Source organism: Nasonia vitripennis (assembly GCF_009193385.2).
Source record: "Nasonia vitripennis strain AsymCx chromosome 4 unlocalized genomic scaffold, Nvit_psr_1.1 chr4_random0003, whole genome shotgun sequence".
NCBI classification, from domain to species: Eukaryota; Metazoa; Arthropoda; class Insecta; order Hymenoptera; family Pteromalidae; genus Nasonia; species Nasonia vitripennis.
Window position 1 is genome coordinate 3,776,335 of NW_022279638.1, and position 20,484 is coordinate 3,796,818.

The 20,484-nt window shown below is 31.7% G+C and overlaps 1 protein-coding gene across 3 annotated transcripts in view; it reads left to right on the top strand.

Moving 5' to 3' along the window:
- The window catches only part of LOC100116027 (MATH and LRR domain-containing protein PFE0570w), a 370,048-nt gene that overhangs the window by 169,724 nt on the left and 179,840 nt on the right, over positions 1 to 20,484 (top strand). For all 3 annotated transcript variants that reach the window (XM_031928145.2, XM_031928147.2, XM_031928146.2), the window contains exon 5: positions 4,698 to 4,976. In XM_031928145.2, coding sequence (XP_031784005.1) covers positions 4,698 to 4,976 — 279 coding nt within the window. The remainder of the gene's footprint in view (positions 1 to 4,697; positions 4,977 to 20,484) is intronic.

Here is a 20,484-nt window from a genome sequence, read left to right on the forward strand (position 1 = left end):
ATATATATATATATATATATATATATATATATATATATATATATATGTACATATATATATATATATATATATATATATATATATATATATATATATATACAGGGTGACCCAATTTAAACGGGCACCGCTCATAACTCGTCAGGGACAGCCACAATCGAAAAAATGGTAGAGACCAAAGTTGTAGGATATCGAAGGGGCAACCCGATGGTGACCTTGGATTTGACCTTGAACGCGTTTTTCAAGGTCATTTGAAGGTCAACTTTGGATTTTTAAATAGGAACCCCATTCTTTTATTGCGGGAATGGAAAGAGCGGTAAATTTTACGTTCAGAATGGTATGTTCGGTTGCGGCACTGAAGGTCATCTCAATGTCCTGCAGCCAGAATGTAACCCCGCCTACGTAATTCCTCTAGCAACGCCAAATTAAAAAAAAGTGGTAGAGACCAAAGTTGTTGTATAGGGGGGAGGGGGGAGAATTGTGACCTCGAATTTGAGCCAGTCCTACAAGGTCATTTCAAGGTCAAATCCAAGGTCACCATCGGGTTGTCCCCTCGATATCCTACAACTTTGGTCTCTACCAATTTTTTTAATTTTGCGTTGCTAGAGGAATTACGTAGGCGGGGTTTCATTCTGGCTGCATGACCTTGCGATGACCTTCAGTGCCGCAACCGAACATACCATTCTGAACGTAAAATTTACCGCTCTTTCCATTCCCGCAATAAAAGAATGGGGTTCCTATTTAAAAATCCAAAGTTGACCTTCAAATGACCTTGAAAAACGCGTTCAAGGTCAAATCCAAGGTCACCATCGGGTTGCCCCTTCGATATCCTACAACTTTGGTCTCTACCATTTTTTCGATTGTGGCTGTCCCTGACGAGTTATGAGCGGTGCCCCTTTAAATTGGGTCACCCTGTATATATATATATATATATATATATATATATATATATATATATATATATATATATATATATATATATATATATATATATATATATATATATATATATATATATATATATATATTATATATATATATATATATATATATATATATATATATATATATATATATATATATATATATATATATATATATATATTTAAAACTTGAATCAATGTTTAAATAAACGTTCTAAGGGCAGATTAAGCCTGAAAGTTCTTTTAGTACAAATAATATTAGAGTCGTTATTTATGCATGCCATCCGCCTGCTTACAACTCGCATTCTAGCCAAGCGGAGAAAGACTTCGCCACTCTCCGCGTTCCGTCGAGACGGAGACTCTGGGCGAGGTAACAACTTCGTCGTCACCGAAACGACATTTTCTTGACTGGGAAGGATCCGCGCGACAGCCCGACGCTTGGCAGGTCTAGAAACGAACACTACGCACCGGCAAATCCTCCCCATGTCACAATACATAAGTTATAAATATGTTCCAACGATTCAGCAATATAAGAAGTAATTATTTTTGAAGTTCTTGTATTAATTCCATCAACACCGGCTGATTTATCTTTTAACTCACATATTATTTTGTATATTTCTAAGCTATCAGTTGGTTTGATATTAATAAACTTGGCATTTCTTCCTGGTGATTTCAGGCTTATGTTGCTGGATTGCGTTATCTTATTACTTAGATTGTTACCTATATCACAAACAAAAGCATTTATTACATTTGCTATATCAACTTTATCCTCAATCTTATGATTATTCTCATTTATATGATCATTATTATTATTTAATTTATTCCTTTTACCCAACTTATTACTGATAATTTTTCATAATTTCTTTATATTATTACTATTAGTTTCTATCTGTTCATTTTCATATTTTATTTTTGCATTTATATTGACTGTATCTAATACTTTTGTATAATTTTTATAATCATTTTCTAAAGTCTTACACTCTGGTTCCTTTTTCCATAAGGAATATAGCACTTCTTTTGTTTGACATGACACTAATATTACATTAGTGATTTACTTGTTTTGGAATCATGTTTTGCTTCCTCCTAGAGGAAGCTTTGTAATAATAAAATTATGAGTTTCGTAAAAACTTCTAGAAAATACTTTTTGGTGTGTTAGAATTTCAAATCACGTGTTTTTAGAAAATGTCCGTATGGATGTGTGTGTGTGTATGTGCGTGTGTGTATGTATACCGTAATATTTCTGGAACTACTCCGTCAATATCATTAAAATTTGACATGCATGTATATTTTTGGATTCTAAATTCGGCAAAAACATTTATTTTTTATTTTTCTAACTATTTTTTTTATGGCCAATTTTTGATTTTTGAAAAACACTGTTTTGCGTTTTTTTAATCATCCTATCGTTACAAACAATTCAGCTAATATGCATTTGAAAGAGAATAAAATTACCTACTTTTCCTCGTTTAGTCCTCGGGATCGACCGCTTTGTTCGGCAGATAAAATGAAAAAGGTGATTTTTTTTTTAAATTCATATCTCTGAAACTAAGCATCATAACCTCATTATCTTTCATTAAATTATATCCCATTAAAATTTCAAGTTATTTGACTACTTATTTTTTCAGTAAAAAAATCGAAAACTGGAAAAAATGAGTTTTTTTGTGCCTCGATTACGGAAGTCAAAAGGCTTTATTGCACTTGAGATTTTGGGAAAAAGTAGATATTTCATGTGTCTTGGCTAAGTTCATTGCGCAGCTTTCAAACCCCTATGGTTCTTGATATCAAGGTTTCAATTTTATTTTATTGAAAATTTTTTGATTCCTTATATCTTTAAAACAATGCAGTCAAATGCTTCAAAATTTTAGTTGCTGATTCACCATTAAAAAAGCTATTTGCTGCTAAATTTTTAAACGACTTCGTAGAGCGGTTCTCAAGTAAAGAGCTAAAATGTAAAAACTGATTTTTCTCAAAACTTTTTCTTCCTCATATAGGGGTGTCGTTGCATGTCGTTAAAGTCCCTCCGTATGAATTGTCCCTATGCAACATGTTTTGAGAGTATAATTATACGGCACAATATATATTTGTTTTTTTTTTATAGTAAAATTATATGTAAGTTTTTTTAGATTACAATCTTATTCTCTTAAAACGATAACTTTATTTTTACAGAGTTATCCTTTCATCAATCTCCTCTTTTCGCGATTTTGAGAGATTTTGATCGGATTTTTCTGATTATTATATATCTTTTGCTATAAGAAAATTGCTCCTATAGCAAAATAATTAAGCTTTGAAATATATAAAATAGCATTCACATACTGTATTTTAAAACAATATTTTATTTATTGGAACAATAAATTTCGTTGGAGGAAGCTACGTGCCAATGAATTAGCAGCGGTTTTTTCTTGGTATTAAAAATACAATTTAGGCACTTTATACCTTTACTGGCATTTACTTTTTGCCTAATGTTTTTTCAAAACTTTCCGGCATACAATATTATTTCGGTAATTATTTCCACTAAGACGTGCCAAAATTCTAACATCGTCTAATGTTTATAATTTCATATATTTTAGTAAACAATAAAAATTTGATTATTTCTCTTAGGTGTTAATATATTTTGCCTAAACTAAATTTCCATAATATCTGCATCCATATCAGCGTTTTTATTTTTGTTGACTTTACTTTTTGAACCAAAATTGCTAAAAATTATTATTATTTCTGTCTCCCTTAATTTGTATGACATCCATACTCTTATAATAATCTATTCAAATTACTTCTATTTTAATATTAAGTAGTTGTTAATATATGAGCACATTCGATTCCCTCGTTAATAGTTTCTCTTTTTTCCTGTAGGATTTTTGTCTCTGTTGTCCCTCTGTTGGTTTGTAAACGTATCCAGCCATTTGTACGGTAAATCCATTGACGCTCTTGGTAGAGATTTATTTTCAAGAATATTATTTGATTTATTCGACACTTATAACTATTTACATGGTATATATCTTCCTAAGACCTCATAATCTGACATTATTATGGACTTTTAATCTCAAACAGGATCTAAAGGTGATGATTGTTTACGGAGACAGATCACTTTTTAACCTAAAAAAAAGATTTATTATAAAAAATTATAAAATAAAGTAGATTATTCCCACGGATACGTTTAATGCTTCTCTCGGGTAGTAATCACCCGAGGTAATGATCGACTTTAGTCCTGCGTTGCATATAGAACTTTATTCACGACTTAACTGAGTAGACACTTCGTTCTTTAAAACTTTTGGACCTACATATCAATTATTAATGCAAACTTAATTTTTCAAATTTTGAAGTATTTCAGTTGTTACGAGTAAAGAGTGCAACGTAAAAGTGACGGACCCCGGGCTTGAACCGAGATCCTACGGCTTGCAAGGCAGACGTTCTGTCATCGCGCCACGGCCGCCACCGCATTGCACTCTTCTACTCGTCTTCTTATAGTAATTAGAAACCCGTGACGTGTGTACACACGTCACACAGTTTTTGAAATAAATTTTTTTTATTTTTCCAAAAATTAAAAAATTGGTTCAATTGTCAATAATTTTATCCTTGTATTTGCAAGAATCAAGTTAGCTTAATTCCGCATATGCGGGAAAAAATTATACGAGGGAATAAAAAGCTACTTTAGTCCCGCCTTTTAGGGAATAAAGTGGCTATTATAGTTTAGTCGTAAATAAATAAATTTAATAAATAGTACATCTTTTCACAATTAATTTGTAATATCACCACTGTTTTAAGAAATAATTTTTTTTTATGTAGGTGAGAGGTGAAATGCAAGAAGCTTATGAAGCAATCTCTGGGTGTTCAGAAGAAATAATTTATCCTATGCTGCAAAATATTGAAATCAATTCTAATAATACTAAAAGTTCAGAAGCTCCAACGACTTCTGAAGTAATTAAAAATCAAGTTTCAACTCCTCCCTTTAGTACAAGAAATCAAGAGGAAGCTTTCCAAGAAGCTAATAATTATGTGTGTTCTGAAATGCAAGATAGCAGCTGGGCATCTACTGCAAACGAAGATACATCTATAAACGACAAAGTAAGTATTATTTTGAATTTTTCTTCGATTATATTAAATACTTGTAATGTTATTTTCACAAAGTTTTTTTTCTATATTTAAGTATTTATTTTTGAAGGGTATAGTTTTTATTTTAATATATTACAAGTTTTTTTTCATATTAACTTAAAGTTTTTTCTTCGTATTTGAGTATTATTTTCTGAGGGGTCTAGTAAACAGTTTTTAAGAGAACACTCCTATTGTTAAAAAAACATTCACACAAGAGAGAGAGAGAGAGAGAGAGAGAGAGAGAGAGAGAGAGAGAGAGAGAGAGAGAGAGAGGACTTTATTCGCCTTCACGGCAAAATAGTAAATACATAACATAAACATCATATATAGAATACACAGTTAAATACAATACATAGAAAGAAGTTATCAGATTGTTTTATCACAGTAGCTAGGAAGTTATCACTAGTATGTCATTGAAATATCACAATTACAATTCAGTTATTATTATAAGCCCTATAAAAGTGATAACACCTCCGTCATAAAGTAAGTATAAAAATATTGCTTAAGATAGGAGCGTCCGTGGCTCAGTTGGTTAATTTCCGATGAAGTCACTCGAATTTTTTCTGAGTTACTTTCAACGGGAAAAGAACCCGAGACTCCGGCTGTTTCGAGGCTGGTTTTTCTCCAAGATTCTCCTTCAGTGTGATTCCGGGTTTTTCTTGTCTCACAAGCGTAAGCCTAGGCGAATGCGAAATAGTGCTAGGGACCGAAGGTATGGCCTGGAGCGCCGGCCTTACCGGTGTGGAGCTGGTCTAATACGGGACTGTCTTCGGGGTCCACTTATCAAGCATATGAAAGGGATGGGAAATTCGAGGACTTTTCAAAGTAAAACAAATTTGTATTGAAAATTTCGAAAAATTTCGAAAAATTCTAAAATTTTGGAAATACTTATATAGACACACACATCCACCGGATAGGCTATAGAGTGAGGAAAAAACTACTCTCTTGGGAGGAAAATACTTTTTTCCACACCTGCACCGAAAGTACTACATTCTTTCCCGACAAAAAACTAATAAATATTGCTAATTCCAGAAATCGAGACAAAATTAAGTCGATACCTCAACTAAATTTGGCTGTAAATAAATTGTTAAATGAGATGAAGCTATGCGTAAAATTCAAGTCAAAAACAACAACAAAGGCTAAAAGACAAAATGGTAGAAAAAACTGGATTACAGGCTTAATAATAAGATCATGTGAAACTAAAAAATGTTTGTATAATTTATGGCACCTAGATATGCAGAATCAACAGCTGAAAATACAGTATAAAACCTATGCTAAAATCTTGGATAAAGTAATTACCGATGCCAAAATAAAATCTACTATTATATTAAAGTGCTTAATATCCCCGTGTGCCGTAAAGCCTTTCACATCTTTTCCCAATAACTTAACATCTAGGATATAATTTTGGGCCTTACAATTTATAGGCCTTAAAATTGTTGGGCATTAAAGTTTTTGGGCTTCGAATATTTTTGGGCCTTAACAATTTTGGATCTTAAAATTTATAACCTTAAAATTTTTGGGCTTTAATAACTTGATTTTAATGTTACAAATATTCCTACCGAAGTTAAGGAATCGTAAATATATTATGTCTCTTGCAAATAATTATAACATAAATCATACACTCGATCGTAATTTTTCAAAGTCAGTGGATAATTAAGTTAATTTTTGTAAGAGATATATTATATTAACGATTTTTCGACTTCGGTAGGAATATTTGTAACAATAAAATCAAGTTTTATGTTTTTTTTGCGACGATCCAAGTGACGCAATTTATTTCTATAAGCAAACATGTATTTAAATAATTTATCACTACGTTTTGAATTTTTAGTCAGTAATAGACATTAAAGAACAATTTTCTCCTACGGTGACTTTCTTTATTTTAATGTTCGCTACCTCTGTGATTTTTCTAGGAACGCTCCACGCAATTCATAAGCTTTGCCACAGGCTTTAAATATGAATTTTAATCATTCTGACACAAATTTATGGATATCTTCATTTTTAGCCAAAGATACAGGGTCTCTGCCATTCTGGGACCCATACAGGAACTTTTGCACTATAAAAAGCTATCTCCATGAATTTTTTGGTGGTCCTAGTTTGGATCGAACTCTTACTTTCACCAATATTAAGGTTTAAATGACTTATAAGATAAGATATAGATGTAATATATATGACTTTAAGGGTATTTTTATTGAAAAAGTAAGAAAATTTAAAAAACGTGTATCTATGTCCATAGTCATAAATGCTTCCCTGAGGAGCTATGAATTAACTAATTTGTGCTGAAAACCCAAAAATTGCCAAAATTGACATCTTTGGCTCCCTACCATTTTGGTAAAAAGTAATTTAAAAATCTGAAAAAATTAAGGTGCATTGGAAACTGTTTCTGGAACATATTTACCGTGAATTGAAGAAGAAAAAATTTTCGATCTTCGATTTGACAAAGAACCACCTATATAAATATTGTCGCAAAGACTAGAAAAATCTACAAATATTATCCTATAAAATATTTGTACGCATGCGCGAACTGCTATTATAATATATGAATATTATTGTACAAATATTACATGTGAAAGTCGATAGTTTTTATCTTCGTGAGGTGTTAAGTTCATGATTGCTGCGGAAATATCGGGGCAATGAAATAAGTACAATAGATTATCGGTAAATTAGTTCGTTTATTAATCGTAATTCACAATGTATGGTTTAGTTTCTTTAGATATATATTAGCAACATGTGAAGCTTCTCATATCTTTTTTGTGCAAATAATATAATAGTGTGTATTAATCTAATCACGCGCCGCGAGCTTACGTCACTGACGTAACTGATTAAGGCGGAGTCCGCAAACTGAAAATTTGAAAATTTTCTGCAGTTGCATTATATAAAAAATAACTTAATGAGAAACTTCAATTAATGTAATTTGTTTTCATTAATTGAACTACATGTTTTATATAGCTCGATCACATAAAATCAATTATGATCCAAAAATTGTCAATGTTGAGTCCATTAACTGTGTTTTGTTTGCAATTAAATGGATGTGAGTTTTGTAAAGCAAAACATTTTAAAGGAGCAATATCCTATGATAACAAATACAATCATTGTTGTTATAAAAATAAGGTTATTCTTGATGATAACACATCATATCCTCAAGAATTGAAGGATCTATTATTTCAACATTATCCAAAAAGTATTAATTTTAAGAAAAATATAAGAGGTTACAATAATTCATTTGCATTTGCCAGTTTTGGGTCTAAAATAGTATACTTTAACAATCCAGGGCCACAAGTATTAAAGATATGTTGACAGGTATATCATAATTCATATTCATTTCATCCGAATTAAAACGAAGACTCGAAATATGGCCAATTGCATATTATTGACAATGAAATTGCAAATGAATATAGAGCAAATAACTATAATACATTAATAAAATATAAATTATATATTGCTTGGCTGAGTAATCGCTACTAATAATACATTGAAACGGTCACGACTTATCTCGGTCCTGTAGTAATTAAATTTATGTAAGAATACAATATCTATTGATTTTACTATCTGAAAAGTCGCGAACATTTACTAATCTGCGTCGTGATTCTGACAACAGATTAAATAGAAAGATTTTAAATTTTTATAATAATTTTCAATTATGATAGTTCAGGTCCGGGATACCAGGTAGTGGAGGTTTATCGCAATAAAGAGATTTTTGTTCTTTATAACAAAAATAAATATATTCAAATAAATAAATAATAGAATATTGCGTATATCTTACATATATTCTAAGTATCACAAAAATTAAATGGGTAAATCCGCTTTGATTTTTACAAACAAAAATAAACAGATACGCGTTTAAGTTACGTAATCTGATTTGAATCGTATTGTTAGAAGAAGAGATTTTATGCAGATACGCTTAAATTTGTGTTATCTGATCTTATTCGAAATTTTACAAATTTAAATTATGTAATGAAATTTTTCTAAGTTATTTTGACAAGAATTAGAATTTTTCTAAGTGTCTAGGACTGATACGCTTTGTGATGCGATATCGTGCCTGACTCGAAATTTTTATAAGTGTAGAAATATTTGAAAATATTCTAAGTCTTTTACCTGCTCAAGGCATAAGTTGCTCAGGAGCAGGGACTAGGCGCTTTAGTTGCAATGGCGCTTAAGTTGCGCGTCGGCTAGTGAGCAAATACTGGCCGTGCGGGTCCTTTTATAGGCCTCGGAGCGAGCGGGGATCGTGCCGCCGAAAATACTTTCACATTCACACTTTCACACAGACATTCACACCTATGTACAAAACCCATTCATACAAATAATTTATAATATGCGCGCGCTACATCGCCGTCGCCGCTTCTCCTTCTCTTGCGCCGCTGCGCTCGCCGCTTCTATATACATATATACATGGTGTGTTGCGCGCTCTCCCTCTTCTTTCGGTGTTGCTGCTACTGCCGCTCGCTGGTTCGTGGCGCTGCTGAAGTTACGCTGTCAGCTGTAGCGCGGGCTTATCCTAGTTGAAAATGGGGGAGCGCGATACTCGAGTAAAATCTAAAAATGTATTCAATAAATTTTAGTTTTTATTCTGTATAGTTTTTTGCGGAGCTTGTACGGGGCGTTACAACATTATTAAAACATTAATTTATATTGATTGACTGAGGAATCGCCACTAATAATCTATTATCAAAACATTAATTTTATATTTATTGGCTGAATTATCACCACTAATGTGAAACGATCCGCGAAGGGTTAGTACGCGAACGCGAGGAATTCATGACCCGAAGTCGAAGACAATGAACTTTGATCCACCCGGTGATATCTATTGAGTGGACAAAAGCCTTTCCTATCTTCTGAATTGGGAGACCCACCAGAGGAGAACTGCTCGTGTGTTGGAGGAGATGAGTAGAGTCTATCCACTACGCACACCCTGCACACTTAGGTAAACCACGCAGCTATTAGACTGATGTGTGAGGTACTATCATCTCACCATGAATCTATGACCAGATACGCCATCTAAGAACAGGGTACTACCATCCTGCACCGATGATACAACTGATGGGGGTATGAGAGTTGATATACTAATAAAGGGTTTAAATTATTTATGTATTGTTAAGAGTTATTCATTTATTCTTTTGAAAATTATTCATAAGCGATACTGGATCTCAGTCTACAGAAGATGGAGTGGACTTCATGCATACTCTTCAAGAGCCTGGGGCTCATAGACTACTAGGTATGGTGGAGACCGGAGCAAGCAGCGAGTACTACCATTCGCACGTTACTCAGTTAAGAGCCAGATCATTAATGCTCGCTGCTGGCTCCGGGGCTCCTTATATACCCGAATTGCTCCCTCTCTCCTGTGTTACATGCGCGCATGTTACATATTTACATTCGGCTACTAGCGCCACTCGGTCGGTAACTTGCCTACGCTAGGCAAGTTATCTGTTGCTGTTCTCTTATCCCCGGGCTGGGCCTGCCGTCACAAATGGTACATTACTAAAATTTGAATTATTTTTTATTGTCCAAGTAATCGCTATTATAATTATACATTACCAAAATTTAAATGATATATTGATTGATTAAGGTATTTTTACTAATCGTACTTTACTAAAATACAAATTATGTATTAATTAGCTGTGTTATCTCCACTAATAGTAAATTAAAAAAATTTAAGTTATTGAATAATTGGCTGAGTAATCGCCATTGATTATACATAACTAAATAATCAATCATATATTGATTGATTATAAAGTAATCGCCACTAATAATACATTATCAAAATATTACTTTTCTATTGATTGGCTAAATTATTTCCACTAATAGTACATTACAAAAATTTAAATTACATATTAAATAACTAAGTTATCACTTGAAACTAAATATCATATGTCATATTGATAGTTGTAACAAATATGTGAATTCAACATAATTTTATTGAAATTAGTAATGTAAAATATTGGCCAAATAATCCCCACAGAAACTATATTCAAAATCCAAATGTTAGATGTACTTAATAATAAATTGTATAAATATTAGATAAGTAATCGTTAAGTTTATTTTGTAGCAATATATTAACACTATCATAATTTATATATATATATATATATATATATATATATATATATATATATATATATATATATATATATATATATATATATATATATATATATATATATAAAATTACATGATACATTTCTAAATAATTTGTAAATCGGGCGTTATTATTAAAAATGTTACGTCTAATAATTAACGACAGTCGCCAACCTGTGAAACGCAGAGAGCAAATTTACACCTAATATAAATATAAATAATTATTTACAAAAGTATCATTTCCATGCTCCTTTACAAAAGCAGGCACATCTGCACAAATGATTAGCAGAATCCTTTTTATCCGGACAAAATCTGCTGATTACGTCTTGTGATATGCGTTAATATTAAAGAAGTTGTCATTTCTCATTCACAAACAGATATTTTTAAAAACCAAAACATATCTTCACAGTTAATTATTCGCATCATCCTTTTTATCCGGAAAAAATCTGCTGATTACGTCTTGTGATATGCGTTAATATCAAAGCAGTTGACATTTCTCATTCACAAACAGATATTTTTAAAAAACAAAATTACATCTGCACAGATGATTATTTGCAGCATCCATTTCATCCAGACCAAATCTGCAGATTATGTCTTATAATATGCGTGAATACATGGAGCAGTTGTCATTTCTCATTCACAAACAGATATTTTTAAAAAACAAAATTACATCTGCACAGATGATTATTTGCAGCATCCATTTCATCCAGACCAAATCTGCAGATTATGTCTTATAATATGCGTGAATACATGAAGCAGTTGTCATTTCTCATTCACAAACAGATATTTTTAAAAAACAAAATCATATCTGCACTGTTAATTATTCGCATCATCCTCTTTATCCGGAAAAAATCTGCTGATTACGTCTTGTGATATGCCTTAATATCACAGCAGTTGACATTTCTCATTCACAAACAGATATTTTTAAAAAACAAAATCCTATCTGCACAGGTAATTATTCGCAGAATCCTTTTTATCCAGACCAAATCTGCAGATTATGTCTTATGATATGCGTTAATATCAAAGCAGTTGTCATTTCTCATTCACAAACAGATATTTTTAAAAAAACAAAATCATATCTGCACAGGTAATTATCGCATCATCCTTTTTATCCGGACAAAATCTGCTGATTACGTCTTGTGATATGCGTTAATATCAAATCAGTTGACATTACTCATTCACAAACAGATATTTTAATAAAAAAAATTCATGTCTGCACAGATGATTATTTGCAGCATCCTCTTTATCCGGACAAAATCTGCTGATTGCGTCTTGTGATATGCGTTAATATCAAAGCAGTTGACATTTCTCATTCACAAACAGATATTTTTAAAAAACAAAATTACATCTGCACAGATGATTATTTGCAGCATCCATTTCATCCAGACCAAATCTGCAGATTATGTCTTATAATATGCGTGAATACATGGAGCAGTTGTCATTTCTCATTTACAAACAGATATTTTTAAAAAACAAAATCATATCTGCACTGTTAATTATTCGCATCATCCTCTTTATCCGGACAAAATCTGCTGATTACGTCTTGTGATATGCCTTAATATCACAGCAGTTAACATTACTCATTCACAAACAGATATTTTTAAAAAACAAAATCATATCTGCACAGGTAATTATTCGCAGAATCCCTTTTATCCGGACAAAATCTGCTGATTACGTCTTATGATATGCGTTAATATCAAAGCAGTTGACATTACTCATTCACAAACAGATATTTTTAAAAAAACAAAATCATATCTGCACAGATGATTATTTGCAGCATCCATTTCATCCAGACCAAATCTGCAGATTATGTCTTATAATATGCGTGAATACATGGAGCAGTTGTCATTTCTCATTCACAAACAGATATTTTTAAAAAACAAAATCATATCTGCACAGGTAATTATTCGCAGAATCCCTTTTATCCGGACAAAATCTGCTGATTACGTCTTATGATATGCGTTAATATCAAAGCAGTTGACATTACTCATTCACAAACAGATATTTTTAAAAAAACAAAATCATATCTGCACAGATGATTATCGCATCATCCTTTTTATCCGAACAAAATCTGCTGATTACGTCTTGTGATATGCGTTAATATCAAAGCAGTTGACATTACTCATTCACAAACAGATAATTTAATAAAAAAAACTCATGTCTGCACAGATGATTTTTTGCAGCATCCATTTCATCCAGACCAAATCTGCAGATTATGTCTTATAATATGCGTGAATACATGGAGCAGTTGTCATTTCTCATTAACAAACAGATATTTTTAAAAAACAAAATTACATCTGCAAAGATGATTATTTGCAGCATCCATTTCATCCAGACCAAATCTGCAGATTATGTCTTATAATATGCGTGAATACATGGAGCAGTTGTCATTTCTCATTCACAAACAGATATTTTTAAAAAACCAAAATCATATCTGCACAGATAATTATTCGCAGAATCCCTTTTATCCGGACAAAATCTGCTGATTACGTCTTATGATATGCGTTAATATCAAAGCAGTTGACATTACTCATTCACAAACAGATATTTTTAAAAACCAAAACATATCTTCACAGTTAATTATTCGCATCATCCTTTTTATCCGGACAAAATCTGCTGATTACGTCTTGTGATATGTGTTAATATCAAAGCAGTTGACATTTCTCATTCACAAACAGATATTTTTAAAAAACAAAATTACATCTGCACAGATGATTATTTGCAGCATCCATTTCATCCAGACCAAATCTGCAGATTATGTCTTATAATATGCGTGAATACATGGAGCAGTTGTCATTTCTCATTTACAAACAGATATTTTTAAAAAACACAATTACATCTGCACAGATGATTATTTGCAGCATCCATTTCATCCAGACCAAATCTGCAGATTATGTCTTATAATATGCGTGAATACATGGAGCAGTTGTCATTTCTCATTCACAAACAGATATTTTTAAAAAACAAAATCATATCTGCACTGTTAATTATTCGCATCATCCTCTTTATCCGGACAAAATCTGCTGATTACGTCTTGTGATATGCCTTAATATCACAGCAGTTAACATTTCTCATTCACAAACAGATATTTTTAAAAAACAAAGTTACATCTGCACAGATGATTATTTGCAGCATCCATTTCATCCAGACCAAATCTGCAGATTATGTCTTATAATATGCGTGAATACATGGAGCAGTTGTCATTTCTCATTCACATACAGATATTTTTAAAAAACAAAATCATATCTGCACAGGTAATTATTCGCAGAATCCCTTTTATCCGGACAAAATCTGCTGATTACGTCTTATGATATGCGTTAATATCAAAGCAGTTGACATTACTCATTCACTAACAGATATTTTAATAAAAAAAATTCATGTCTGCACAGATGATTATCGCATCATCCTTTTTATCCGAACAAAATCTGCTGATTACGTCTTGTGATATGCGTTAATATCAAAGCAGTTGACATTACTCATTCACAAACAGATATTTTAATAAAAAAAACTCATGTCTGCACAGATGATTTTTTGCAGCATCCATTTCATCCGGACCAAATCTGCAGATTATGTCTTATAATATGCGTGAATACATGGAGCAGTTGTCATTTCTCATTCACAAACAGATATTTTTAAAAAACAAAATTACATCTGCAAAGATGATTATTTGCAGCATCCATTTCATCCAGACCAAATCTGCAGATTATGTCTTATAATATGCGTGAATACATGGAGCAGTTGTCATTTCTCATTCACAAACAGATATTTTTAAAAAAACAAAATCATATCTGCACAGATAATTATTCGCAGAATCCCTTTTATCCGGACAAAATCTGCTGATTACGTCTTATGATATGCGTTAATATCAAAGCAGTTGACATTACTCATTCACAAACAGATATTTTTAAAAACCAAAACATATCTTCACAGTTAATTATTCGCATCATCCTTTTTATCCGGACAAAATCTGCTGATTACGTCTTGTGATATGCGTTAATATCAAAGCAGTTGACATTACTCATTCACTAACAGATATTTTAATAAAAAAAATTCATGTCTGCACAGATGATTATCGCATCATCCTTTTTATCCGAACAAAATCTGCTGATTACGTCTTGTGATATGCGTTAATATCAAAGCAGTTGACATTACTCATTAACAAACAGATATTTTAATAAAAAAAACTCATGTCTGCACAGATGATTTTTTGCAGCATCCATTTCATACAGACCAAATCTGCAGATTATGTCTTATAATATGCGTGAATACATGGAGCAGTTGTCATTTCTCATTTAGAAACAGATATTTGTAAAAAACAAAATTACATCTGCACAGATGATTATTTGCAGCATCCATTTCATACAGACCAAATCTGCAGATTATGTCTTATAATATGCGTGAATACATGGAGCAGTTGTCATTTCTCATTCACAAACAGATATTTTTAAAAAACAAAATCATATCTGCACAGGTAATTATTCGCAGAATCCTTTTTATCCAGACCAAATCTGCAGATTATGTCTTATAATATGCGTGAATACATGGAGCAGTTGTCATTTCTCATTCACAAACAGATATTTTTAAAAAAACAAAATCATATCTGCACAGTTAATTATCGCATCATCCTTTTTATCCGGACAAAATCTGCTGATTACGTCTTGTGATATGCGTTAATATCAAATCAGTTGACATTACTCATTCACAAACAGATATTTTAATAAAAAAAATTCACGTCTGCACAGATAATTATTCGCAGAATCCGTTTTATCCGGACAAAATCTGCTGATTACGTCTTGTGATATGCGTTAATATTAAAGCAGTTGTCATTTCTCATTCACAAACAGATATTTTTAATAAAAAAAATTACATCTGCACAGATATTTATTCGCAGAATCCGTTTTATCCGGACAAAATCTGCAGATTATGTCTTATAATATGCGTGAATACATGGAGCAGTTGTCATTTCTCATTCACAAACAGATATTTTTAAAAAACAAAATCATATCTGCACTGTTAATTATTCGCATCATCCTCTTTATCCGGACAAAATCTGCTGATTACGTCTTATGATATGCCTTAATATCACAGCAGTTAACATTTCTCATTCACAAACAGATATTTTTAAAAAACAAAGTTACATCTGCACAGATGATTATTTGCAGCATCCATTTCATCCAGACCAAATCTGCAGATTATGTCTTATAATATGCGTGAATACATGGAGCAGTTGTCATTTCTCATTCACAAACAGATATTTTTAAAAAACAAAATCATATCTGCACAGGTAATTATTCGCAGAATCCCTTTTATCCGGACAAAATCTGCTGATTACGTCTTATGATATGCGTTAATATCAAAGCAGTTGACATTACTCATTCACAAACAGATATTTTTAAAAAAACAAAATCATATCTGCACAGATGATTATCGCATCATCCTTTTTATCCGAACAAAATCTGCTGATTACGTCTTGTGATATGCGTTAATATCAAAGCAGTTGACATTACTCATTCACAAACAGATAATTTAATAAAAAAAACTCATGTCTGCACAGATGATTTTTTGCAGCATCCATTTCATCCAGACCAAATCTGCAGATTATGTCTTATAATATGCGTGAATACATGGAGCAGTTGTCATTTCTCATTCACAAACAGATATTTTTAAAAAACAAAATTACATCTGCAAAGATGATTATTTGCAGCATCCATTTCATCCAGACCAAATCTGCAGATTATGTCTTATAATATGCGTGAATACATGGAGCAGTTGTCATTTCTCATTCACAAACAGATATTTTTAAAAAAACAAAATCATATCTGCACAGATAATTATTCGCAGAATCCCTTTTTTCCGGACAAAATCTGCTGATTACGTCTTATGATATGCGTTAATATCAAAGCAGTTGACATTACTCATTCACAAACAGATATTTTTAAAAACCAAAACATATCTTCACAGTTAATTATTCGCATCATCCTTTTTATCCGGACAAAATCTGCTGATTACGTCTTGTGATATGTGTTAATATCAAAGCAGTTGACATTTCTCATTCACAAACAGATATTTTTAAAAAACAAAATTACATCTGCACAGATGATTTTTTGCAGCAACCATTTCATCCAGACCAAATCTGCAGATTATGTCTTATAATATGCGTGAATACATGGAGCAGTTGTCATTTCTCATTCACAAACAGATATTTTTAAAAAACAAAATTACATCTGCAAAGATGATTATTTGCAGCATCCATTTCATCCAGACCAAATCTGCAGATTATGTCTTATAATATGCGTGAATACATGGAGCAGTTGTCATTTCTCATTCACAAACAGATATTTTTAAAAAACAAAATTCATATCTGCACAGATAATTATTCGCAGAATCCCTTTTATCCGGACAAAATCTGCTGATTACGTCTTATGATATGCGTTAATATCAAAGCAGTTGACATTACTCATTCACAAACAGATATTTTTAAAAACCAAAACATATCTTCACAGTTAATTATTCGCATCATCCTTTTTATCCGGACAAAATCTGCTGATTACGTCTTGTGTTATGCGTTAATATTAAAGCAGTTGTCATTTCTCATTCACAAACAGATATTTTTAAAAACCAAAACATATCTTCACAGTTAATTATTCGCATCATCCTTTTTATCCGGACAAAATCTGCTGATTACGTCTTGTGATATGTGTTAATATCAAATCAGTTGACATTTCTCATTCACAAACAGATATTTTTAAAAAACAAAATTACATCTGCACAGATGATTATTTGCAGCATCCATTTCATCCAGACCAAATCTGCAGATTATGTCTTATAATATGCGTGAATACATGGAGCAGTTGTCATTTCTCATTTAGAAACAGAAATTTGTAAAAAACAAAATTACATCTGCACAGATGATTATTTGCAGCATCCATTTCATCCAGACCAAATCTGCAGATTATGTCTTATAATATGCGTGAATACATGGAGCAGTTGTCATTTCTCATTCACAAACAGATATTTTTAAAAAACAAAATCATATCTGCACAGGTAATTATTCGCAGAATCCTTTTTATCCAGACCAAATCTGCAGATTATGTCTTATAATATGCGTGAATACATGGAGCAGTTGTCATTTCTCATTCACAAACAGATATTTTTAAAAAAACAAAATCATATCTGCACAGTTAATTATCGCATCATCCTTTTTATCCGGACAAAATCTGCTGATTACGTCTTGTGATATGCGTTAATATCAAATCAGTTGACATTACTCATTCACAAACAGATATTTTAATAAAAAAAATTCATGTCTGCACAGATGATTATCGCATCTTCCTTTTTATCCGGACAAAATCTGCTGATTACGTCTTGTGATATGCGTTAATATCAAAGTAGTTGTCATTTCTCATTCACAAACAGATATTTTTAACAAAAAAAATTACATCTGCACAGATAATTATTCGCAGAATCCGTTTTATCCGACAAAATCTGCTGATTACGTCTTGTGATATGCGTTAATATTAAAGCAGTTGTCATTTCTCATTCACAAACAGATATTTTTAAAAAAAAAATTACATCTGCACAGATATTATTTGCAGCATCCTTTCATCCGACAAAATCTGCTGATTATGTCTTGTGATATGCGTTAATATTAAGCAGTTGTCATTTCTCATTCACAAACAGATAATTTAATAAAAAAAACTCATGTCTGCACAGATGATTTTTGCAGCATCCATTTCATCCAGACCAAATCTGCAGATTATGTCTTATAATATGCGTGAATACATGGAGCAGTTGTCATTTCTCATTCACAAACAGATATTTTTAAAAAACAAAATTACATCTGCAAAGATGATTATTTGCAGCATCCATTTCATCCAGACCAAATCTGCAGATTATGTCTTATAATATGCGTGAATACATGGAGCAGTTGTCATTTCTCATTCACAAACAGATATTTTTAAAAAAACAAAATCATATCTGCACAGATAATTATTCGCAGAATCCCTTTTTCCGGACAAAATCTGCTGATTACGTCTTATGATATGCGTTAATATCAAAGCAGTTGACATTACTCATTCACAAACAGATATTTTTAAAAACCAAAACATATCTTCACAGTTAATTATTCGCATCATCCTTTTTATCCGGACAAAATCTGCTGATTACGTCTTGTGATATGTGTTAATATCAAAGCAGTTGACATTTCTCATTCACAAACAGATATTTTTAAAAAACAAAATTACATCTGCACAGATGATTTTTTGCAGCAACCATTTCATCCAGACCAAATCTGCAGATTATGTCTTATAATATGCGTGAATACATGGAGCAGTTGTCATTTCTCATTCACAAACAGATATTTTTAAAAAACAAAATTACATCTGCAAAGATGATTATTTGCAGCATCCATTTCATCCAGACCAAATCTGCAGATTATGTCTTATAATATGCGTGAATACATGGAGCAGTTGTCATTTCTCATTCACAAACAGATATTTTTAAAAAAACAAAATCATATCTGCACAGATAATTATTCGCAGAATCCCTTTTATCCGGACAAAATCTGCTGATTACGTCTTATGATATGCGTTAATATCAAAGCAGTTGACATTACTCATTCACAAACAGATATTTTTAAAAACCAAAACATATCTTCACAGTTAATTATTCGCATCATCCTTTTTATCCGGACAAAATCTGCTGATTACGTCTTGTGTTATGCGTTAATATTAAAGCAGTTGTCATTTCTCATTCACAAACAGATATTTTTAAAAACCAAAACATATCTTCACAGTTAATTATTCGCATCATCCTTTTTATCCGGACAAAATCTGCTGATTACGTCTTGTGATATGTGTTAATATCAAATCAGTTGACATTTCTCATTCACAAACAGATATTTTTAAAAAACAAAATTACATCTGCACAGATGATTATTTGCAGCATCCATTTCATCCAGACCAAATCTGCAGATTATGTCTTATAATATGCGTGAATACATGGAGCAGTTGTCATTTCTCATTTAGAAACAGATATTTGTAAAAAACAAAATTACATCTGCACAGATGATTATTTGCAGCATCCATTTCATCCAGACCAAATCTGCAGATTATGTCTTATAATATGCGTGAATACATGGAGCAGTTGTCATTTCTCATTCACAAACAGATATTTTTAAAAAACAAAATCATATCTGCACAGGTAATTATTCGCAGAATCCTTTTTATCCAGACCAAATCTGCAGATTATGTCTTATAATATGCGTGAATACATGGAGCAGTTGTCATTTCTCATTCACAAACAGATATTTTTAAAAAAACAAAATCATATCTGCACAGTTAATTATCGCATCATCCTTTTTATCCGGACAAAATCTGCTGATTACGTCTTGTGATATGCGTTAATATCA